Raw genomic sequence first — 25,604 nt, forward strand, 5'->3', positions numbered from 1 at the left:
CTACAACTTTTATAATTAATTCTTATATTTTTAATATGTATTTTTTTAAATTTTATAATTTAATTTAGTACTAAAAATCTCCACTGATGATTATGAGTGGTATATTTGATATGTTTTGATTATTTATTAGAACAGTCTATTTGTGATCAATCTAATCGCAAACGAAATAAAAGCCTATAGGCCTATATCACTGCTGCCAGTAATATCTAAGGTTTTTAAAAAACTCCTGTTGAAAGGAATAATATCGATAATAGAGAGAAAAAAACCTAATACCAATACATCAGTTTGGCTTTATTAACAAGCATTCAAGAATTGACCGAGCTCCACATAATAACAAATGTTATTGAAAGAGTAAAAACGTATACTCAGCTATATTCTTAGATGTAGCACAAGCCATCGATAAGGTTTGGCATGGAAGCCTTGTTCATAAACTACAGAAAATGTTACCAATATCGTACATTACAGTCAGAATGTTTAGAGTTAAACAAGAAGAAGCTTACTCTACAATAAAAGAAGCTAAAGCATGTGTACCTCAAGGAAGTGTACTGGGGCCAATGCTTTATCTACTCTACATTTGTGATGTACCACAAATGGAGAGTATTACGGTGACTACATTTGCTGATGATACTGCGATTATAACTCTCTCCGATCACCAAATTTGTGTGAGCAGAACGTCAATCCATTAAAACAATGTTTCCCACTCCCAATTTCCACCGTCACTTACTAGCCACTGTCAGCATTGTTACCACACTTGAATGATTTCAATGTCAATTTCTGGTGGAGTTGCTGAACCCTGTGGTCATGATTGGTCATGATTGTAAAGCTGTATGAATAACATTCCATGGTTAGAGACACTGATCATTTCACTTTATACAGCTAATATGTCTAGCAAAAATATATAGGTATATACTAGTGTTGGGAACTATCGAATGAAATCGACTATCGACTGTTTCAGTCGCTATTTTTGGTTCGACGGATTTTACTACTTTTTACCAGTGACTGTTTCAGTCGAGTATTTTCTGTCGCTATTTTCGGTCCAACTGATTTTGTTACTAGTTTTATTCGACTGATTTTTAACGATTTGGCTCTATCGGCGTAGCCGTGACCTTGACAAAAATGTACCCAATTTATGCTTACATAGATTTATATGTAATATTTATGTGTAACAATAATGTATATAGTTGTATGATTTTTTTTGGTAGTTTGCTTGTAAATAACAATAAATTGTATATTAATATAGCAGCATTTTGGCACGATATTTTTCAAGATTGTTAACATAATAGGGTAAAAAGACTAAAATTGTGAATGATAAATAGTAAAATACTTTTAACTGTTTTTATGGCAATAATAGATAATATTTCGATTACTCTCTCGATTTTTGTTAAAAATATTATTTCAAAATTCTTATCCGTAAAATAATGAATAATGCATATATTTTATTAAAAAAAAGCGCTAGTAATTATTGTGCGATCATTTTTAATTATGCCATGTATTAGTTTTTTTTTCTATGATCAACTATATGCTTAAGTTTTAGTATTTATGGTTATTGTACATTTTTAGTTTTTAGATATTCTTTAAGTTCTATTTTATTTTCTATATTTATTATAGAATATTATTTGAAAATAGCAATTAACATATTCAAATACGATAAAATATTTGTGGGGTATTAATTCATTTCATAGAAAAATTCCATTTCTTTTTACAGATCCACAGAACATTCAAATATAAAACTAATTCTACTTCGTTTAAAATGAAATTATTAATTGCATGTTAATAGTATTCAGTATTTTTTTTTCCTTTTCTTTTTTAAAGTTAGTACGTGAAGGGCCATCTCCGTCTCGCTTATACTACCGTTGGAAAATATAAGCACATATAAAATTAACTGCTCGAAGCAATTATCTCCGTCCTTTTCTCTCTCACAATTTATACAGGAAAGTGTTCGTACATCTTCATCTGACATCAAGAATTGAACAAAACAGTCGAACCGTGCATTTGACTATCAACTGTTTCTGCTGTTTTGCAACTATCGACTGCTTCGACTGTTTTCAGTCAATAGTTCCCAACGTTAGTATATACTATTATGATTAAAATATAATAAAATGTAAAAATCACCAATCGTCAATAAATGAAAACTCTTCAAGGACTCTGTTTCAAAACGCAGAAAGCTCTAAAGGCCATTTCAGAAATATAATTCAGTAATGAATGACACAAAATAGGTTTCAAAAAATAAATAGTCCGTTTGCATTTTATTTCTATAAGTTTTGCTATTTTCTGATGCCAGTAATGTATCTAAAAGGAATTAAAAATAAGTCGAGATTTGTTTAAATTATATAAGGTAGGAAAATTAACTGAAATATTTTAGTATGTTATATTTTCCAGTTTAAATAATAATAAAAACGCCCAGTATCCTAAAAATAACATGGCTATGATAAAATCCTAAAGAATGCTTATATCGCAAATAGAAAATCGCAATACAAATTCAGTGCAACCATTTGTAATTACATAGTTCTCCCTCGGACCATTATTAGACCCATTTTCCACTAAGCGTTACGCCACTCGATTTCCTTTTATGTTTTAACAAATTCGGGTGGCGCATCACCGTTAGCCATTTTCGGTATTTCGGCTTTTTAGTTCTTTTTCCCCATTGTTGTTGTTGTTGTTCGAGTTTTTATTGTTACGCGGAATGTCACACACCAAAAGGCATAAATGTTATTTTAAACGTTTCGCACAATGCGGTCCGTTTCTTTTTTGTCATTCGCTCACTTTTTTATTTTGGGTTGAGACCTGATAACACGAGCTCTTTTCATAGGCGCCACAAAATGACAATTGTTTTGAAAATTTTATTTCGATGACTCTTTCAAAATGGGTTTTTTTGTTGAGCTATCAGAATATACTTTATACATGTATTCAAACGTATCTGGAAATCAAATATATTTCACATTGTTTGCCTCGTTTTACTAAGTTTTTCAATAGATTTATATATATATATATATATATATATATATATATATATATATATATATATATATATATATATATATATACTAGCTGACCCGACAGACTTCGTCCTGTCAAAAAGATTTGTAATGTGGCAGTTTTTGTGCCTACGTATTTTAAAAAATTCTCCTGAACAGAACCATCACCCTGGTGATAGGGCGTTGTGAATAAAAAATAATTAAATAAAACATATATAAGGATTGAAAAGTAAGTAATCGCTTTATTGTTAATCATGTGAATCATAATTATTATTATTATTATCATTATATTGCTTTGTGGTATACGATGTTTTTTGTTTGATTACCTGGCGCATAGATAAACAAATCTGATGGTTTTCCAACACGGGAACAGGCAACATACAATTGACCATGTGAGAAACATGGGTTTTCTAGATTAATACCACAAACACTTAATGATTGCCCCTGGGACTTGTTTATAGTCATAGCAAAAGCAAGCCGTCAACATGTCTATAGGAAATTTGCCATTACCAATGTCAATGAGTTGTTTAGAGAATATGTTTCCAGATTGGTCATTTTGCAACTCGACACGCATATTCTTGCTTAAATGAAGTACTTTAACATGTTTCCACAAATTGGAGGACTTTAGACATGCATTGAGTTCATCAGCTGGCGTTGATCGTGGAATCACTGGCAATGTTTGACGAAAATCTCCTGCTAATAAAATCATTGCACCACCAAATCGGTTATTATTGCTACGTAGATCTTTTAAGGTTCTGTCTAAAGCCTCCAAAGATTTTTTATGTGCCATCGTGCATTCATCCCAAACAATCAATTTACATTGCTGCAAAACCTTTGCCATTGCAGAGTTCTTCGAAACGTTGCAGGTTGGAGTTTCATTGCTTTGCATATTTAATGGCAATTTTAGTGCTGAATGGGCTGTTCGACCACCTTCAAGCAAAGTTGCTGCGATTCCCGACGAAGCGAGTGCAAGTGCAATTTTATTTTGTGAGCGAATTGTTGCTAATATTAATGAAATAAAAAAGTTTTTCCTGTACCACCAGGTGCATCTAAGAAATAAATCCCTCCAGTTTCATCATTTGTTACTTTCATAAGAGTTTCAAATACATACTTCTGTTGTTCATTTAACAGTGGAAGATTTGTTTGAATTTATTCTTTCAAAGCGTTGAGATCATACAGTCTTTCTCGATGCAGCTCTTGGTTAAAAGCGTCATGCATTGGACGATTGGGCGCGGTCAGGCCTAATTGAATTAATAGTTTGTTTGACATTATCAAGCACATGTCCTCAATTGAAATCAATGCTTCATTGTAAATTTCTTCACTGATTTGTATATTTGGATTTCCCATTCTATTCCGTATTTGATACAAAATATCATCACACATATAATCTTTGTACTTCATCCACAAATCAATTGGGTTTGATGGGAAGCATGTAGATATGATTATAGAAAACAATGTTCGTATTTGATGAGTGTGTGATGATATTACAGCATCATTGAGAGTTTGATCCCAATGAGCGTCATTTTCAAGCAATTGCAAACGTTGACAGGCTTCTCTGTAGGATCCACACAATTCACCATCAACAGTTCGTAACTGTTGGAATGATGTTGGGCCACGTACATTGACTAATAGCAGTCGTAAATAAAAACATTCATCATTGCTTGGATGTACTGAATAAATCCGGCCAATCGCATCGGTGGAATATACATCTGTATATCCTGGAACTGGTTTTCCTTGTTTCCGTCGTATAAATCTCCTTGAGGATTGATTCCAGGTATAATATTTTGGCATTTCAGAATATAGCAATGTTTGTGCGAAATCATCGTTTTGGCATGTCTCAAAAAAACTGGTTAATGTAGTAGATGGTGGCTGAGCAGCTCTTTGTACTGCGTTCTGTGCTGTAAAATACACTCTTTGTCCATTTTCTAAATGCACAGCTAAGTGAACAACAGAAGGGTGTCTCTCATGAATAGGAAAAGAAAATATTCGCCAAACTGCTTCATTACTACTGACATAGCGGCCCATTTGGTATTGGGTAACTTCATCATTAGAATTCTCTGCACCAATTCCAATCACAGCCATATCACTCCCTTTGGTTACATATTTGCAAATGTATTTAATCGATTTCACTGAATGGCAAGATTCAACGTTGATGTGTGCTTTGAATGTCTTTGATAAAATGGGTGAATATGGAACAATCCAACGATTATCTATTTCAATATCTTGTTAATTTAATTTGACAATTGTTGATTTTCCATTGTCTGCTGTCGATCTGCGACGATACAATGGATAACCGTCATTACCAGTAATTGTTTCCGATATTAATGTCCGTGGATATCGTTTTGAACATTTACCATCCATCATACACGGTGAATTTTGATTAAGAGTTCCACAGGGACCATGTATCATGTTTTTGATAACTACCTCATGCAATCCAGGATCTACTTGTACATTAGGGATTTCAGCTGATATCACTGCATCAACTTCATTTGGCCTTATCTTTTCAACCAACCAAATCAAAATGTGTGCATGTGGCAATCCTCGTTTCTGCCACTCCACAGAATACATCCAGCAGCGTGTCTCACCAAACACATTATGTTTTACGATGAAATTCATTAAAGATTTCAACTTTTGTCTAAAGACTCTGGCTGTAATATCATGACGATCAATGGATGATTTCCCAGGTAATAACTCCTGCTTAATTTCTATCCATTGCGGATTGCATGTAAATGTGATGAACAAATCTGCTGTACCATAATGACGAACATACGACATGGCATCTTGAGCATATTCGTGCATATGCCGAGGGCTTCCGATGTATGTTGCTGGAAGAATAGTCATCCGACCGACATTCTGTGCATTTCCATCAGTATTAATCGCATCTCGAAGGTGAATATACTCTTCAGATCGGAGTTTGGTTTGATTCAACCTGATGAATGTTAATCTCTCCGTTTCAATTTTAACATACATGTCATCAACATATTTGTGATATAATCGCCGACATTTCAATATGTGATTATCTGCATTTTCCCGAATCATTAGGCGGTATGAATAATAGTTCATTGAACTGACTTTTTTGTTGGTTTCAGAACCTGTAAACAGATTTTGTTTTAATAACATTCAAATATAAAATTAAAATACATAATATAGTGACTGAGATATTATCGCCATAGCTAAACTAATATTTTAGTTACCTGTAATGGGATTTATCATTTTTATTGATAAATCGTAGCCATCTTCACCTTGCCAAAATATAATGGGATATTGCAGTGCATCATATGAGCGGTGTGTTTCCTTTATAGGTTGTAATTGAAAATTCCGACGATGTAAAACAATATCACGGGATTCCAAGTTTTCTCCAACTACAACGATAGCAACTTCATCAATAGTTGGTGCATTAAAACGTCTTGTATGTTGACCTGCAGGTGTTTTATCAGCTCTGATTACAATTTTGTGATTATCGGATGGCATCAGATCCAGGGCAGTTTTAAACAATATAATCAATTGATTGTGTTGATGAAATAAAGTTTGTAATTGTTCTACAATAGACCTTTTTACTAAATTGTTATGTGCACAACGCAGATCAATTTCTTGTGGTGAATTGCCCATAAAATAAATTTGCAGGAATTTGTTGTCGCTATCTGACACTGGTAACAGTGAACCTGCTCTGTGATATATTTGCCCTTGTATCTGTAAATAAAAAAAATATTATGGTGTGGTATAAATTAATGGATTGTCAATGATCAAACTTAAATAATATTTGATCTTAAAAAGTATATATTTAGTTTTAACTAATATCTATCAAATATAAAATATAATAAAAGTGTCACTGAAACTGAATCACCATATAATATGATGACTAAGTGATATATTTCGTAATGATTAAGAAATTGAAGATTAGTAACACATCTTAACTTTGGTGACAGAAAATTTTGTTCGCTAAAATAATTATGAGTAACTGCTATAATACATACCTTGAAAGTTGGCATAAAATTTTCCCGAACTGCATTTGTTGCCCCAAATGAAGTCATTTGAAAGCAATTGTTATATTGTTGAATATGTGTCAAAAAGTGTATAGAATCTGTTCCTATTCCTGAAACCAATGAGTACAATGGTTCTGGTGGTGGATCCAATTGTATCAATTTCACTTTACCATTTGCGCAACACAATCCATTGGCTTCGTTTTTGTATTTTAATGCCTTACAGTGTGAGCAAACCAAGTTCATAGAACCAATAACAACACATTGGTAGTTACTGTAGTCAATTGACACATCGTAACTGAAAGCAGCTGGATTCAAACTTGCGCGATTATTAGTTGAATGTCGCGCTCGCGCTTCACGCGTTTGTGATATCCGAATTCTTTCACGTTCATTTCCGTCGTCACGTTCTTGTGCAGTACGATTAGATCGGTAATTAGTTTGGTTTATAGCATTTCTGGTTCTTCTACCTAAATTGCTTCGTCTTATAGGAGGCATATCAAATATAAATTATTTTTTCACTAATCACGAACTAAACAAACACTAACTAACTAAACACTCTGCACAAAACACGATATACGAATTTGTTTCGTGTATCACTTGACAATTCATCTGTCATCTGTCAAAAGTCATCTGTAACAGACAACTTTTTTTTTTAAATTTGATATGACTTGAACTCAAATCCTTTTAAGCCGTACGAATTGTTTTATTTATTTAAAATTTGAATTAAATTTTAAACAAATAAAAAATTTTAAATAAATAAAACAATTCGTACGGATTAAAAGGATTTGAGTTCAATTCATATCAAATTTAAAAAAAAAAGTTGTCTGTTACAGATGACTTTTGACAGATGACAGATGAATTGTCAACTGATACACGAAACAAATTCAAACAAAAAGGGCTATTTTTAGGGTTTTTCCAGCAATAATTCTAATTTTTCTCGCCGTAAAAACCATCCCTGAACTTCAACGAACATTTTAAAAAAAGATTTGGCCAAATTGGTCCAGGCGTTGTTGAGTTATGCGCTTAGGAACATATTTTGCGATTCATTTTTATATATAAGATATATATATATATATATATATATATATATATATATATATATATATTGGTGAAAATGTAAACCACTGTTAAACGATCTAACCTAGCTCTTAAATTGGATGTTATTGGCATTTCTGTATATATAATAATAGTGTTTCAAAATAATCTGGTTAGTTTATTTAATCATGAATCATGATTACTTTTTTAATTTGATCTGCTGCCAGTAACCATCAAAAACTTTTTGAAACTGATAGTAATAATACTTCGCCATATTACAGTTGTCGCTTTTGGTTTCAACGATTTAAAAGTGGAGAAAAAAAGGCGTTCGAAGACAATTAATAGCAATACTAATTAACATTAAACAGCTTAACACATAACAAATCAACTATTTAACTAGGAGTTTATATGTGATGCAAAATATCCAAAAGGATGGAAGTAGCTACCACACGGATTGACAGAAAATGTTGTTTCGAGTCGTTTTAATAACACGAGATGTCACTGTTTGCCAGAAAAAAAACAGAGGAGTACTCGATAGAGTATTTTGACTAGCGATGAAAAGTGCATCTAATATGACAATTTCATACTAAAAATGTTTTATTTTAATTATAGCTTAATTATAGTCAACAGTTTTGTGTTAACAGGTCAATTTAAAAGTCTCCGACCTAACATATTAAAACACATTTGGCAAAATTAGTTTTTTTATTCAACATAATTCCCTTAAAGGGTGATACACTGATTATAGCGACCCTCCAACTTTTCGATACCATTTTTGTGGTGCGATTTGTCGTTTGCTTCAAAATAGACCTCAGTTTCGGCGATCACCTATTCAATTGACGAAAAAGTCTTCCCAGCGAGCTTTTGAGATCTGAGAACAGAAAATAGTCAGTGGGAGGCAGATCTGGAGAATACAGTGGATAATGAAGCATTTTAAATCCCAATCCATCGTTTTCGGGTCTTTTTCGGCGATTTCGTCCTTCAAAGGGTACAACAACGGTCTTTGAAGCGGGTTCATCATGACCAGTCCACTTGGATGATTGTCGATTGGACTTTGGAGTAAAACTTTTCGATACCATTTTTGTAGTGTGATTTGTCCTTTGCTTCAAAATAGACCTCAGTTTCGGCGATCACCTATTCATTTGACGAAAATTTCTTCCCAGCGAGCACTCTTCTGAGATCTGAGAAAAGTAAATAGTCGCTGGGAGCCAGATCTGGACAATACGGTGGATGAGGAAGCAAGTCTAAGCCCAATCCATCGTTGTCCTTTTTCGACGATTTCGTCCTTCAAACGGTGCAATAACCAACTTTAGAGCGGGTTTATCGTGTGCAGTCCACTCGGATGACTGTCAATTGGAATTTTGGAGTGAAACGAACAAGCCATATTTCATTCATTGTTCGACATCGACGAAAAGACTCGGGTTTATTACGCTTGATCATTTTCAAACACTGAATCCGAATCATCATCTCGTCATTGTTTTTGGTTAAAAGTGAGCTCGCGCGCCACTCACTTTGCGCAGAGCTTTCTCATACCCAAATATTCGTGAATGATATGATGTACACGTTCAGTTGATATCTTTAGAATGTCCGCTATTTCATTCAGTTTCAATTTACGGCCATTCAAAATCATTTTTTTAATGTTTTCATCGGTAACAACCTGTTTTGGGCGTCCACTGCATTCGCCGTCTTCGGTGCTCATTTCACCACGTCTAAACTTAGCATACCAATCCTTGATGGTTGATTTTCCTGGGGCAGTGTCCGAAAACTGGGCATCAAGCCAAGTTTTTGTTTCAACTGTATTTTTTCCCTTCAAAAAGCAATATCTTATCAACACCCGAAATTCTTTTTATCCATTTTTTTTCAGTATAACAAAAGCTGCTTCACTCAAAATGATATAATTCACAAATTAATGATCCGGCAGCTGTCAAATGCATACAAGCGTCTTTTGAGGGTTAGGTCTAACTAAAAAACTATGGATTTAATTTTAGTAGTGCCATCTATGTGTCAGGCCGGAGACATTTCAACTAATATTATTTAGCGACATTTTTTTAATTAAGATTTTAAATTATGTTTATAACTTAAAAGCAAAACAGAATAAATATGTATAAAATAAAAATACAATACAAACACAAATTGTACAAATAAATCAACAACATATATAACACAGTGGAAAAATATAAAAATATAAATAAAATATAAAAATTATAATAAAATAGCGGATTTAAAATCATAGTCGTATAAAATTTTAAATATAAAACATAGTAAATATAGTTCATAATATATTAATATATTCAGACAGAAACAGTGGATAAAATATAATGTTAAGGTTATAAAGATAAAATAGTCTTTAGGCTTCTTAGGTCTCCTAGGTTTCTCGACAATAGAATTAAATATGAAATAACTTGCAAATCGATTTCATGAAAATAATTGAAAAGTTTATTGAAATGGTTTGTAGTAAAAAGAGCTTCGAGATTTCTGGATAGCTTATGTCCATCTCTAAAAGACCTTAGAGCTTCACATGACAGCAAAACGTCGGACCTCAGTTACTAGTCCAGAATTATTACACAAGAAAGGAACATGCCCGTCATAAGATAGGAGTAGGAGAAACAACAATGTCCGAATATTAACTCATTTAACTGGACTTGTTTATACCTTTCAGTAGACAATGTTAAAAAAGCAAAAAAATCCTTGTTAATAAACCATAATTTATTATAGCCATATAGCGTATGTTATTATTGCGTATACACTTTGCAATATTCGTATAGAAAACACAGTTACATCTTTAATGGGAGGTTATATATATGGTGGTGTTCTTAGTGGTGAGTTTTAATTATTATCTCAATAAGTGAAATACGTTTCAAGTTTTAGCCTTCATCAGAATGCATACCTATACATACCATTTTCATATTTTTTTAAATGAGTTATTATGAAAAGACGATTAAAAATGGTTTATCATGCGACAATAATGTTGCTGATCAATAAAACCATCTTTCTTCAGGGAAACACTAACCCACGTAAATAATTAATATCTTAGGAAAAATTGAGGAGAATTCCTCAATATTCATTCCTACTAACATTTTTGCGGTGTGTTCAAAAATTATCTTAGTAGTGCACCGATCCGATATATTTTATTGAGATCTTTAACAAAATGTACGATCTTGACAATATTTTTTCTCCAAACAATTATTTTTTATGAATATTAATTCGTCAACCTGAACTTTCCAAAATCTAACTCACTTCAGAACCAACATGTCGGTTTCATAAAATTGTAGCATTTAATTTTGATTCAGAATCGTAGTAACAGTTCTATAAGTAAAGAGATTCCAGTTTAAAATCGTATTCGAAAATGGTTTTAATATAATATTAGCAAATGTATTAATGTATTATGTACTTTTTAGATCTGAAAATATGGATCTCACGTTTATATGACGATCCACGCCAATTTTTATATCACTTGTACCAGCGAACCATCCGACTAACCAAGGATTTAAGTTAACAATTTCCAGTTTTTGTCAGAAAAACTATACTATATATTGTTTGAAATAAAAAGATGTAGCGAAAACATAAACTCTATCACTCTAGAGAAACTCGACCGTTAAAATCAAAGTATGTTTCTTGAAGAAAACAATAAAAAACATATGCTAGATGATATACAGGATAAGGAAGATGAGAGCCAAGTCATATCTTCTTTCAATAAAATAATAGTTTTTTAAGTAAATTTATCGATTTTTGTGTATCAATCCTCTTAAAAATTCATTATTGGTGCAGTTGGTAGGATTCCGAGAAGAGCATAGGAGAGTTTCCTTTTGAATTAATTCTATTAACATAATCAAAATCATTATCAAGAAAATCAGACAGGTTGACGTTGCACTGACAGTCACTCCGCACTTACTCGAAGTATTACTTGCTTTGCTTAATTGGAATTCGGACAAAAGTAACGCAGCTGAAGCATAACATCACAAAAAGTAGACTGAAGATGTTTAAGGATCTATATCCATAAATTATTCCAATTAACAGTCATTCAAGCTTTGAAAAGCATCCCTAGTCCGTGGATTCCAGGTAAATGTGTTACAGTTCAGGGTAAAAGGATTCAGGGGACTGAAGTTATTTTGAAGTATTATAGTATACAGAAGTTTGACCCTAAGCTAAACTAAAGGCGGGTTACAGTAGTTTAATTTTTCATCCGTAGATTATAGGGAACCCATTGCACACAGGGAAATCAAAAAAATTTGGGTAGAAACAGTGTCATTTCCAAAATTAATTTCATGACAACAATAAAATATCCGGAGGAGTCGTGTGTTTAAAGACTGTCTAGTTTAAGGACTGAAATGAGTGGGGTGTATTTTATAATAGATAAAAACCCTCAGTATCGTTTTGTATCTCCATTCAACAAGGTGACTTGACCATGACCATGAAATAAAAAAGCATTTTAAAAGAAATTATTAGTTTTTGTGTATTAAAGCCTTGCTCATTTCCTAACTGATAAACTCTAGTTATAACATACCGTGAAAAGTATTTTGCATGTGATATACTGTAACGTGTTTTTTTATAAACAATATAGGTATCGACTAATTTTAATATTATTATGAGGTAATGAGGATCATGGAATCATCTATTTGACCTATAGCTACAAATAACTGTTGGATTGTCCAAATCATTAAAAATACTTATAATTCATAAAATAATTATAATTGTGGAACTTATACACCCATTCCAGCCAAATGCGGCTACAAGTACATCTCTCAAGAACGTATAATGTGCTGTAATGTGATGCTAGCAACAATTATCTAGAGTAATGTTAATAAATATAGAGTATATAAATATAAATATAAATATAAATAAATAGAATCTAAAATGTATAATCTATACAATTTGATTAGATTTTTTAACAATACCTCATGAATATATATTAGTTACAAAAAAATTTAACATACATAGTATAGACCAAACAAACGTATCTTTATCTGCTGTAAATCAATGAGAATTAGTTGAGAGTCTCAATACATTTGAATACAGTTAGTGCTCCTAATACGCCTGAAGCAATAATATTGTGGAGTTTAATAAACTTAACAAGAACAAAAACGGGATCATGTTAAAATCAATTTGCTAATATGTCAAAAAATCATGTTAAAAATAATTTGCCTAACTATTACATACCATGGATCTATAGATATATTAAAATTTTGAACAAGATCCTAGATATAAAGAAAAAGAGAAGAATTGACAAAACTTAATAAAAACGTATTTTATTTTCCGATAAAACTGTTTTTTAGTTTGTTTTATTACTGTAGAGTGATATTTTATTTCTGTAATTATGATTTTTTTTAATCCAGCTGATCCAAAAGATTATTAATGTATAAAAAATTTTTATTGTTTTACCAATTTGGAGCTTAAAAATGCTTTTTAGCATTTAGCAAACATATTTTTCAACATATTGACGGTAAATCCATCTGCCATCACATTGTGTACGTTTTTTTTCTCTTAAAAATGAATGGTGTTACAAAATATTGCTCAATGTATTTAGGTTGCTAGATGTTTTCCTAAAACATCTTTTTTTTTAAAGAATATTTCTGGTTTCATTGACCGTCCTTCGTGCGGTCGTTCACGTCCACAATTTTTCCTTTTCTTTTGATTAACTAACAGTTTCCTTTTTACCAATTAGGGTATATCTAGATTGGACTTACTGCTTAACATGTGTTCGGAACCACGGTCCTCGGCATAAAACCTATCGGCTGACGAGTAGACAACTTAAAGATCATCCTAGAATTATAGACAAACACAAACATACATTTACAACCATCTAGCAGGGCTCAAACTCGCGACTATGGCAACACTAGGAGGACTGTCCTGTCGCCTCTACTACTCTGTCAACTAAGCCGATAAAATGAAATATTGGTTATGGTCTTAGGAAATGTTATATACATAATTAAAATTCTCGATATTTAGTTCTTCATCGATAAATAGGTGTTTCCGTACTCTGTGAACTTATTGAACAACCAAATCCTTATCACTCAACTGTTCAGCTAGCGCTGCTGTTGACAGGGAAAATATTCTTAACCTAATATGGCCATTATTGGCATTTAGCAACAGTTCTGACCTGCGATAGCGTTACTATGACATTCTTCAAATCGCTCTCCATAATTGCATATCTTTTTTAGAACGACTATTTGCAATCTACATCCCAAAAGTCGCCACAGAATTATGTTACCTTTCAATCAATAAACATGTCCAAACTATTGGAATCTGCCGCTTTGGTTTCTTTGATTATCGCATTTTAATTGAATAAGTTCATATCTAATATAGTCTATATTTAAAAGACAGATGTGCAATTATCGGACCATACAGAATATACTAGATTAGATAAAACCAAACTTGAGCATTAGTCTGATATAAAAATTATAAACTATTTATGACGTTGCTACTCATTATTACATAAATATTGATTCAATACATCACATTATAAGGATATAGTATTATATTACAGAAATCGAGCAAGTTTTTAAAACATTAGTAATTCCTTGGAGTAATAGCTAATATGGGCATCATTCAAACCCAGCGCTTAATACAGATCATAATCTATACAGTCTGTATAGAAAATATAAAATAGTATAGAAAATGATATTCATGTAATATTTAACATGTTATCCTTTTACTTTTTGAAAACATTAAAATCCATGAAACATTATTTAGAAACCGTTTCATCAGTATTTTCTAATATAAAATAGGCCATTGCTTGGTTTCCGTCTGATGCTATTGAAACAATACCTATAAAAAGTTAATATTATTTACTTAAATAAATCAATTCGAACGATTCAGCATTAATGTATTCCCTCTATTCTCTCATTGATTGTTTTGAAAACTCTATCTTTCTATTTTATGGCAAATATTTTATTTATCTACATCAGCTTTATCAATAATAGTTAAAAGATAAATTGTTTAGTGCCCGTTCTGGCTCATTGAATCGGTCGAAGTTTTAATCATCTCATAGGTAGTAAGGTCATTTAGAATTCTAAAATCTACTCCAAATTTATAGGTTAAATGTTTAACGATAGACCAGGCAGTTTTACAGGGGCTAGAACACATAATATGAACACCATTAAATTCTACTGCTTCCAAGTAAATAAAGCAGTTTATATGCCAAGTCTTGTAGATTATTATTATTAGAACACGCTATCCATGGTAATGCTATCACATGCAAAATATGGTAAAACATCATCGGCGAAAAAGAATACTGAGCACAACCCATAGATAACTGACGAAGACCGATGAATATTAAAAAGATTTGTGGGCAGATAACATAAAACTATTGCGGTAACAGTGGTAAAGTAACAGCAGAACTCAAAATTCACTTAAGCAATAGTGTTTCGCCAAAAATAGTACAGCGGGAGGTTCAGAAAATTAACATTCATAGAAAGGCTGCAGTTGTGCAATCCTTTGCAATAGAAGATGACGTTAAGCTGAGAAGAAAACGGTGCAACGATCACACAACCTAGTCACCTGATAATTGAAAGGTGGATTGGTCCCATATAATATTACTTAAATTGTTTCCTAAAAAAGGTTGGGATTATGTTTGAAGAAACTACTTCGAAACCGAAAAAGAAATCAAACAAATTCAGCCAAAATTTCAATGTTTAATTGAGGAACATCAGAATATCATCCAACGTTTTCCCTACAATACACAATCGCCAGATATCAACATAATTTTAATCGTTATGAGGAGTTTTAGAATAAAGAGTGAGCATTTCAGACACTCCATAAATCTATTCTGTGTAGAATTGCAGCTGTTTTAAAAGCAAATCATATTTCAACATCTTATTAATAGATAAATAGTGTGTATATGCCAGGTGTTCATCTTATTCTGTCTATCCTTCTGTATAATATATAAATTCTAACCAGTTTTTCCACACTCATTACGAGTTTCTTAATTTTGCAATTCAATTTTCTACGTTCCCCAACTTAAGCACCATAGTGTTGCCAATTTCAAAATAAACCTTTAAGGTAAAATAACAAAACTTCCATGCCAAACATTTTTGTATACTAGACGTTTTAAAATTCCTTTTGTGCTTTCAGAAATATCCATTGTTAAACTAAAATATATCTCAAGCAAAAAAATTCATCTTTTTCTTTCTACAAAAACGTAAAAGCTCTTAATATGGTAAAATAAATTAAATATATTGGTTTAAAGGGCTAGAAGTAGTATATAAGTAATATCGTGCAAAAGATAACATTAAATAACACATATAACCAAAAAATCAAGATTACTATTGCAAATTAACAATAATATAATATAAAAATTATATGTAATTATATGTTTTTCAGTAAAATCAAGTGTCGTTATTTATTATAATTGGCATTTTTCTATATATTATATATTCGTTCGCAGCTGAGTTGAGTGTTAGCAACTCAAAATATAATAGTTTGCCATATATAAATAAAAAGATTTAAAAGCCCTTAAAATTGAGACTATTTAGTTCTATCTGACATTATATTAAATTTGGTTTCATTCCGACGTGCCGCTGAAGTAAAATTAAAATATAATTAAATTTTATTAGCTAAAATCCTCAAGGATTTTGCTAAAAGGAATAAATTAAAGAAAATAATTTGATATATATTCAATTTGAAATAAAGACTTATTATTTAAAATGCAAAAAATATAATTCAATTTTATAGATATGCTCAAAAGAAATGTTTCTTGAAATATTAAAGTGAATTTAATCTTTCAATATTCAATGTTATTTGAATCTAAATCAACTGAAGGATCAGTTCGATCATCTAAATGATCACCACTTTTTTATTCTGTATTGCTCATTACAAATGCACTCATACTCCTACATTTGTTCTAACTGGATACCCTTTAGATAGACAATAGAAGGCGATCCGTCAGTTGTTAATATTTTAGCAGTTTCTTTATTAATTTTCAAGTTATATATTTCTCCGAATAAGCTGAGTATAAGAACAATCCATATATTAATAACATTACACCAACAATAATTATTGCTTTGCCATCTTGAAGGAGATTCATTTAGCAAACATTTTTATTCGGTGTCATGGTGGTAAATATCTCTCATGTAATTGTGTAAGTTTTGATTTTTCTTAAACCTTCATGCTGTTGTAAAATGCTCATCACTGTGCATGGTAAAAGCTTCTACTAAATTTATTTAGGTTACTAGAAAGTTTCCTAAAACAATATTTGATTTTTTGCGAATAATTGTGGATTTAATGTAATTATTGACAATTTTTCACGTAATGGCTACAGAATGACATATTTTTTTGTCAACAACCTAAATACATTTATGCCAAAAAATGGAAATGAAATATTGATTATGGTCTTACGAACTGTTATATGATTTTTTCTACATTGGTGAATAGATGCTTGCGTGTTCTGTGAATTTCTTGAACAGCCAAATCATCATCATTAATCGATAGCCAAAGTTCGGGGTTAATATCCATTTCTTAACCAATCAGCAAACGGTGATCTTGTCAGAGCAAATACTCATAGCCAAAAATCGCAAAAAAAATTATTGGTTATCGGCCGCAATCGTTCTGAGCTCAGTAAACGTCTCTAGTTCTTCATGTCGCTCTTTATAATTTTAATTGGTCTCTTTTGAAACGGCTTGTTGCAACAGGTTCACCTTGTCACATAAGCCTGAGTGAAATTCGTTTACCTTTCATTCGATAAATATGTAACTATTGCAATCTGTGAGTTTTTTCACTAATTGTCACTATTGACTTCACTAGTTGAACAACTTCATTTTTAACACGATCTCGGGGAGAAATACCCAGAATTTCTCTTAACCACTGTATTTGAAAGAATTCAAGCTTGAAGATATTTAACTGTAACAGTTTACAATTACTGGAACCACAAAGAAGTATTGCTAAAACGAGCGTTCAAGAGTCAGGTTAATAGATTTTCTTGATTGTATGTATGTAAAATGGTTCCAAGCTCAATTGAAGAGATCAAAACTGGGAATGAGCTTACAAATATTGAATAACATATGTAAAAAATATAAAATCTATATTTGAGCGCTAGACTGATATGAATATTGATGGTATATTTAAAGCATTAAAGAAATCTAGCAAGTTTTTAATATATTAATAACTTCTTGATATAATGGATAATATAGATATTATCAACACCAACGCTTAGTACATCCCAAACAATGTTTAATAAATTGTCAGATTGGATTCTGGACATCATAGATTAATGGAAAATAGTATAGTAAATGATATTTAATTAATATATCACATACCATACCTTTATTTATACAGTGACTAATTCCTTGATATATCTATGATAATGCTAGGAAAAGAATACCCGTATAAAATTCTTATTATTTATGTCAAAAAAAATTCAAACGATCAAACATTAGGTTATTCTCTTTGTTTTCTCATTGATTGTTTTTGGAGCTATATTTTATGATAAATACTTTATTTATTTATATCAGTTTTATATTTATTGCTTAAAAGATAATTTATTTTGCAACCGTTATGACGCTGTGTGTTGATCCAAGTTTAAAACATCTCACTAGTAAACCCCTAAAATCCACACCAAACAAGTATTATGTACTTAATATGACAAACTAAATATTTTTTAATCCATATAAGTAAATGTAACAGTATCATGTAACAGGTAACATTATCTTGCACATATAAAATGAAAAACAATATTAGTATTGCAAATTAATAGTAATATAAAAATTATAGGTAGTTATAGCTTGTTCAGTAAAAGAATATGCGCGCAGTGTCTTTATTAGTTATAATTGGTATTTTCATATATATTATACGTTCATTCACAGCTGAGTTGGATATCATGAACTTTAAATATAATAATGCCTTACCATATTCTAAATGTTGAAGTTTAAAAGCCCATAAAATTGAGACTAGTTAGTTCTATATGATATTAGATTTAATTTGGTTTCATTTGAAGGTGCCGCTGATGTATAGTTAAAATATAATTTATTTTTATTACCTAAAATCCTGGCGGATTTTGCAGAATAGAATAAAATAAAGAGAATAATATGATACTATCTATATGATCTAATTAAAAAAAACGATTTACTTCAAACTCAAAATACATAATTCAATTTTCTAGGTTTTTTCAGAAGAAATTTTACTTGAAACATTCGAGTGAATTTAATATATTGTTAATATCTTTATCTTTGTCGATTTATTGAAAACAAAGAAACATATGTATGAGTAAAATAAAAGCCAAATATATTCATTGTCATTTCAGTCTAAAGAACTAAATGAGCATTAATGTTTCATACGACGACATGAAAAAATATCAAAATATTGAACCAGAATCAACTCGCAAAAAATACGTTTAGCTTCCGGGCGACTTGATAAATCTTCACAACATTGAATCCCCTTCGTTTATATAAAAAAAGGGACGCGAAAAAGGGAGATAAAAAAAGTTGACTAAAATTAAATTCGATCATGTTCGATAAAATTCCACTCACATTCTTCCGGTTTATCTATACGGCGGTGTCGTCAAACCTTTCGCAGTCTTCCAGTTTACAAAAGATCTAGGTTAGGTCTGAACGAACGCACAGCAGGACCGAGATAAGCGAACGACATCGACACAAGTCAATCCCGTACGACACGAACACCAAACAGATCGCTCATTACGACGTCGTTGTTTTAACCCAGCTGATTGGACTTAACCGACATATTTTTTACCGTATGTAAACATTTGGCTCGATCGACTACCAACCAACCGCTTCGGCACAGGACGAACGAAGCGCTCTACGTGGCGTCGCTCGGCAATCTGAATGCCGCTCCGGCAGGACGAATTCGGCAGGCCCTGCAGGCTTGCACTCACTCTCCGATACGATGACGTAGACGATTAAGAGGGGAACGAAAAGTGCGGTTTATTGTTGGGAATACGTTTTCTGCCAAATAACAATGGGCCGTGGAAAAGTGGCATAACCCATAAAAGGGGATTTATTTCGTTAGAGAATTTAAAAATTTACTTTACACGAGAATGATTTAGGGATCGGGAATAAGAACGAATGGAACCGAAACGCTCCAGAGAGTTTTCTTTGTCTCCCCGCTGACTTTTTTCACAATAGCTCTTTTGTATCAATATTTTAACATTTACATTTCAAAAGCAAATTGTGTTTTATTGCCTGATTACTTAATATGATCCAAACCCTTTGATGATTTTTATTGATAACCAATAAATGCATATTATTACACCACTGGAACCAGCATATTCGTAATAAAGACCCTTCTTCTACTTTTAAGTTAGATCATACAGAAATATAAGCAAGTATAATTTACTTATATGGATATATTATGAATATTTTTTATTATATATAATATATGCATATAAGCATATTTAGAAATAGTTATATCACACTTTAGTAAAGAATTATCTTTATTATGTATTAATAGTGTGTATACATTTTGATATAATAACTCCATTGGTAACTGGGTAATCTATTTATAAGTAATTAATCCAAGAATGTTTGTTCAACATAAGTATGTTCAGGGTTTAAAAATAAAAACCTTCTTTCTTATGACTATTTTAATTTGTAACAACAAGTAGTGAGTTATTGGACCGACGTCATGAGCGATACTATACTAATAAGTTTCTATTGGCTCAATCCTTTTGTAGTGTATACAAAACCACTATGTCTAGAAAACTCACTCATCACATCTTCGAGTCTAACATAACCACGCCATCTTATTTTTCAACAATTAAATTTAGCTTGAAACATGCCTGATATGCCAGTCACGTCAGAACACCTCGCTCTTAAAGAAATGATCAAAGTATGTACATAGTCATTGTTCTGAGTTAATAGTTTATAGTTGTAGAACAAAAATTTGTTATTATCGCTTGTACACTCATCCACCAGTTACCTTTAATAATGTTATGCTCAGTAACTCTAAATTTCAATAGTCCACAGCTAAAACTGTTCAATTTTCAATCTACCTTTGGATGCTTTAAACTCCCAACTATGATACTTCTGCCCATATTTCACAGATTAGGGGTGTTGTTTAAAACATCGATCATTCTTAACTGAAGTAATTTATAGCTATGTGACTGATATATTTTCTCGAAGTAGAGAACGATTACCAATCCAACGTCAACCTCTCTTCATTTCCTGATAGTCTATTCATTTTTTTGATAACTGAGCTACGCTTAATTGAGTAAATTCAAAATTATTAGCCTGATTAAACAAGCTTATAAGCTCAACGTAATGCTATCAATAGCTCCAGTTATAAAATCTCGAATCGAATTCATGTTTTACCTAGCTATTTGGTTTTTATGGAAAGAAGTAGCGAGTTACTGAAATATCGACGAGTTACTTCCGACTCAACCTAACTCTAATGCAAACGAAACCTATAGTCAATTCAAAACAGTAGTGACACGTGTGTCAATATGTGTCTGTCTAAAATTGTAAATTCGTTTTACAGTCAGACAGTATTATCCTTCTCATTTTATTCAAATTAAAAGAGATATAATGCTGTTAGAGAAGTGCGATCATATAATAGAAAGATCCTGAAAAAGTTTCCGTTTGTCAAACGTCTGCAAAATTATTCAAAATATTATAATTGCTGGTCATAAACCGGCAAACATTGCTTTTATTAAAAATATTTTTTGCGCGTTGCAGCTACACTGAATATTAGTATGGACACGGGCACTAAAATATCTCAAAAAATAAAAACAATATAACCTTAAATTCACCAAAAATAAACCGTTTTATGCGAAACAAATGACGAATCAAGATCAGCTTGTTATTAGCTGTATCAGAGATCAAATATACGAAATATAAAAAACATTAAGTAGTTTTTTCAATCGGAACATAATTTTATACAATATATACATAATTTTATTTCACAAAAAAATGTTAGTCTGGAAAGAATTCATAAAAAGCCAAAACATATACAGCTATTTGCGGAATGTAGAACATCCCTTCATGGGTGTTAGGTAATATAAGATTTAAGTGGTGTAAAGATAACCTACGAAGTGGCTTAATGGAACTTCCAGAAATTGCTTTTAAAATAATACAATTTTTAAAAACATATAACAAAATCAAAGAAGAATTATTATATCAATTTATGTATTTAAATGAGACCTGAATATTTCAGAATGGTACATTGGGTCGCTCATGGTAAGATAATAAAAATACAGTCTAAAGACAACAAAAGTTGATGGAAAAAGCTAAACGTTGAAATAACTATGGATTAGATTTTGTTAGTCATAATATTTATTAATAATTCATTGCTGTCATATAGTTCTTCATGCTGGAAATAAGAATAATTTAATTCCTGGTGCAGAAATAGAGTTTTCCTCTATAGTAAGTCCAAGGGTGACTACCACGGAGAAATAGGCCATAACTTATTTTTGTAGTTGTTTAAAAATCAGCTTTTAAAGAACTTGGAGGAACCATCAGTTATTGTTATGTACAATGCACAACATCTACCATATTATAGTACACCGGTGGGAAAAATCCCAACAAGTGCATCAACAAAGACTGCAATTAAGGAATGACTTAAAGTACATAAAATAGGTTTCGAGGAAATCATGTTAAAGAATGAACTATTTCAAAATGTTACTCAGTAAATATATATGAAATTTAATTTTTATTATTTTTAATTTAATTGCATTTTATGTGATTGACTTTTTTAGAAATAAGCCTGAGAAAATATGCAATTTCTAGAATGATTTGTTTGGCTTCTTCACAGAAATTGGCCTTCATTTATATTTTGTTCTTAACTTAATGTTATAATGAATTTTATTACTACAGATAAATATATTACAAAATTTTATTAAAATTATTTTAACGCGTCAGCGTTATTAGTAGCCTGAAGTTAAATATTTTATTTACATGATTTATTTAATCAAACTTGTCCTTAATTTTGTCATTTTAAGCTATACATTATGTCATGTTTGTCAGATATCAAAACTTCTGATCTTAGATTTAAAATATAAACAGAGCTGGAAAAAATATACTATTTGATTTAATTAAAATACAAATTAAAAAATACCTAAAAAATATAAAATAAAAAATATTTTTTATTAAAATTTACAAAAGTTTTTTGTTTCTATCTTTTAAAAAGCTAACTCTATCTCCATTATTGATTTACTAGTACTGCTGCTCCCACTTCCAGGCATTATATCATGACTTTTGTAGTTTACCTCCAAGGTATGAATTGCAAGATTTTGAATTCCTTGCTTCCCGTATGTTGCGATATTTTCTGGCAAGCAAGACATTTTAGTAGCATACCACGGATACGTCACAGCATTCACTTGATTTACTCATAGCCTCTCTCCTCCGGCTTCGTAAATGTAGATGTGGGATGAATTTTAACATCCATCGTAATATTCGTACTAGTAATACGCAAAAGTTTCGTAAAAATAACCGTTTAAGTGTGAAAATGGCAATTCACAAAATACTTAACAATTTGATTTGCAGTTCAAGTGCAGTGTTTCGAACTTAGTGGTCACCATTTTGCTTACAAAAGTTGTAGAGCATTATATTCTGCAAAATGCTCCCTTAATAAGGTCGAGATCATAAGTATTATAAATACTAATTGAATATCAAGTATTTCAAATGTCAATTACCAAATAATTTAAATACTGTCCAAGTCCGATTATGTATTAAATTAAATTTATTGAAATAGTATTTCCATGTAGATTTTCACGGATTTTGCAGACTAGAATCTAATGTTCTCATATTGATCCCATTTGCAAAACATGCTATTTATAATAATTATTATTACAGCTTATCTCCTATGATGATTTATTTGAGTTTGAGGTTTAATATATAATATCCTCAAATACTTATATTGAATTTAAAATGAAAGAACGTTATGGTAATACTCGTAAATCGCTAATAATTGAATGTTACGTTTTCAAAATATATCCAAACTGAATGATGTTCCTTATTTTTTGTTAATTTCTGCTGTAATTTATGTGGATAGTCAACAAATAATATTTATAAATAAATAAATCAATCTTAATATAATAACTCATTCTTAATGTTTTTACTTGAGTTAAATGATGATGACATGAATATCAGGAAGGATATAAGCACTATATAATGTAAAACGATGTTCATTGCATGCCCATATTCCGATGCCATATATGAATCTAAACAAAAAAAATGTTGTTTTCTTGATTTAATAAAGCTTTCGAATATATTTAGAAGTTATTAAGGATGTATAAATAGGAGAAATTACTATTAAAAGCCTAATATAAATTTACCATACTCTTCACTATTACTCTTCACTATATCACATTAAAAAGCAATTTTAATCCAACATTGTAATAAATATCAATCATTATACCATTATACCATACAGGTTAAGCTGGCCAATTCAACTTCAGACTAAATGACAGAAATTAAAGACATTGATTAATCAGTCCATAATAAAGCCTATTTGGTTTTATAGTGCACAAGTATATCTTGCACTATTGATTAATTACCAATACCATTCGTTACGTAGCCACCAAAGAGCTGCAGGATGGTCTCAAGATTAAATTGATCCGTGAATTTATCCAAGATTATGCCGAATCTATCCGAGCTAAATGTTGTATCTCCACTATTTCGCAGCATCCTAATGTAGCAGCAGTACGGTAATCACGGGAATAATCTTAAATTAACATGAAATTTAAAAAGTGTTGTACATTTGTATATGCAAAAAAGTATTTAAATATATTGATATCTAAACTTAAATATTATACTTCTTGTGATCATCAACTTTCTTCTAACGATGGTTTCGTTAAGTTGCAGATTCCAATTCACAATCCTTAAACTAATTCGACAGCATTAAAATCATTACAGTTTTACAACATCGAAAACAATCTTTATTTATGAAATAAGTATATTGAAATGCATTAATTAGCTTTCAGGAGCTTTAAATTATATGATAAAAGTAAAACTTTGTTGACGTACAAATATTATTATGGATAAATATTCGCAACAAGAACGAGCAGAAATAGTGACAATATCTATTGAAAATAATCGTTCCATTATTGCCATTCACCGGAAAATGCGTCAAATGGCAGCGGGACTTTTGCCCCACGTTGTATATCAAGCATGTTGAAAAATGTATCCTATCGATGAGATCTGGATTTACCACCAAAAACTTAAGTTAAAGAACGACGGCAAAAACAAGTTTTGACCTGGCTTTTGGATCTAAAACGAGTTCATGTTTGAAATAGACGATTAAAGTGTTAGAGCTAGAATTTTATTACGTCGCGTTTTTATTTCCTATAATACCACTGAGTTAGTAAAAAACTAGACTAGTCATATATTCTCCATAATTCTTAGGTTATGGCGAATCAAAGATAATAGTTTTATGGTTGCAACTGTAAATATAAACTATAACTATTTTATAATCCAGAAACTAACGTCAATGTGGCTAAAGTTACTGATGCGTAGTTAGGCTCTATGAATAACTAGAAGCATACATAAACGCCATCGAAAATGGTTTCTGCCGGCTTTTGGTACATAGTTTATCATTGCTATCAATTACCGTTATTGTCTTTTTTATAATGATTGTCCGTCAATTATTAACTACTATGGACTAAGATTATTGCTAACCGTCCTGGTTAATCATTTCATTGCCTACTATTGTCTTTATTTGAGATTATCGATACCAT

The 25,604-nt window shown here is 31.1% G+C and overlaps 2 protein-coding genes across 3 annotated transcripts in view; both read right to left on the minus strand.

Moving 5' to 3' along the window:
* The window catches only part of LOC143206967 (uncharacterized), a 354,807-nt gene extending 335,051 nt beyond the window's left edge, over window positions 1-19,756 (minus strand). The window contains exon 1 of the mRNA XM_076419876.1: window positions 19,447-19,756. Coding sequence (XP_076275991.1) covers window positions 19,447-19,448 — 2 coding nt within the window. The 5' untranslated portion in view covers window positions 19,449-19,756. The remainder of the gene's footprint in view (window positions 1-19,446) is intronic.
* Window positions 3,198-7,586, minus strand: LOC143199407 (uncharacterized). Of its 2 annotated transcripts, XM_076409214.1 has the most exons (4): window positions 7,129-7,586; window positions 6,950-7,068; window positions 6,170-6,665; window positions 3,198-6,067 (listed from the first exon to the last, which is right to left on the minus strand). In XM_076409214.1, the coding sequence occupies exons 1-4, from the start codon at window positions 7,448-7,450 to the stop codon at window positions 5,202-5,204; spliced, it is 1,803 nt and encodes a 600-aa protein (XP_076265329.1). In that variant the 5' UTR covers window positions 7,451-7,586; the 3' UTR covers window positions 3,198-5,201. The 2 variants fall into 2 exon arrangements, with proteins under 2 accessions (XP_076265329.1, XP_076265321.1); XM_076409206.1 differs by having other exon boundaries at window positions 6,950-7,586.
* Window positions 19,757-25,604: the final 5,848 nt, after the last annotated feature.

This window comes from Rhynchophorus ferrugineus, unplaced genomic scaffold, assembly GCF_030347505.1.
Source record: "Rhynchophorus ferrugineus isolate W39M unplaced genomic scaffold, kcgeb_rfMv2 rfM1, whole genome shotgun sequence".
Taxonomy (NCBI): domain Eukaryota; kingdom Metazoa; phylum Arthropoda; class Insecta; order Coleoptera; family Curculionidae; genus Rhynchophorus; species Rhynchophorus ferrugineus.

Bases quoted from the DNA above. Each gene is read 5' to 3' on its own strand.
- LOC143199407 (XM_076409206.1), bottom strand. From the start codon at position 7,450: ATGCCTCCTATAAGACGAAGCAATTTAGGTAGAAGAACCAGAAATGCT. The intron at 6,666-6,949 runs GTATGTATTATA...TTTTATTTACAG, and splicing joins ATTTTATGCCAACTTTCAAG to ATACAAGGGCAAATATATCA. The intron at 6,068-6,169 runs GTAACTAAAATA...ATCTGTTTACAG, and splicing joins AATGATAAATCCCATTACAG to GTTCTGAAACCAACAAAAAA.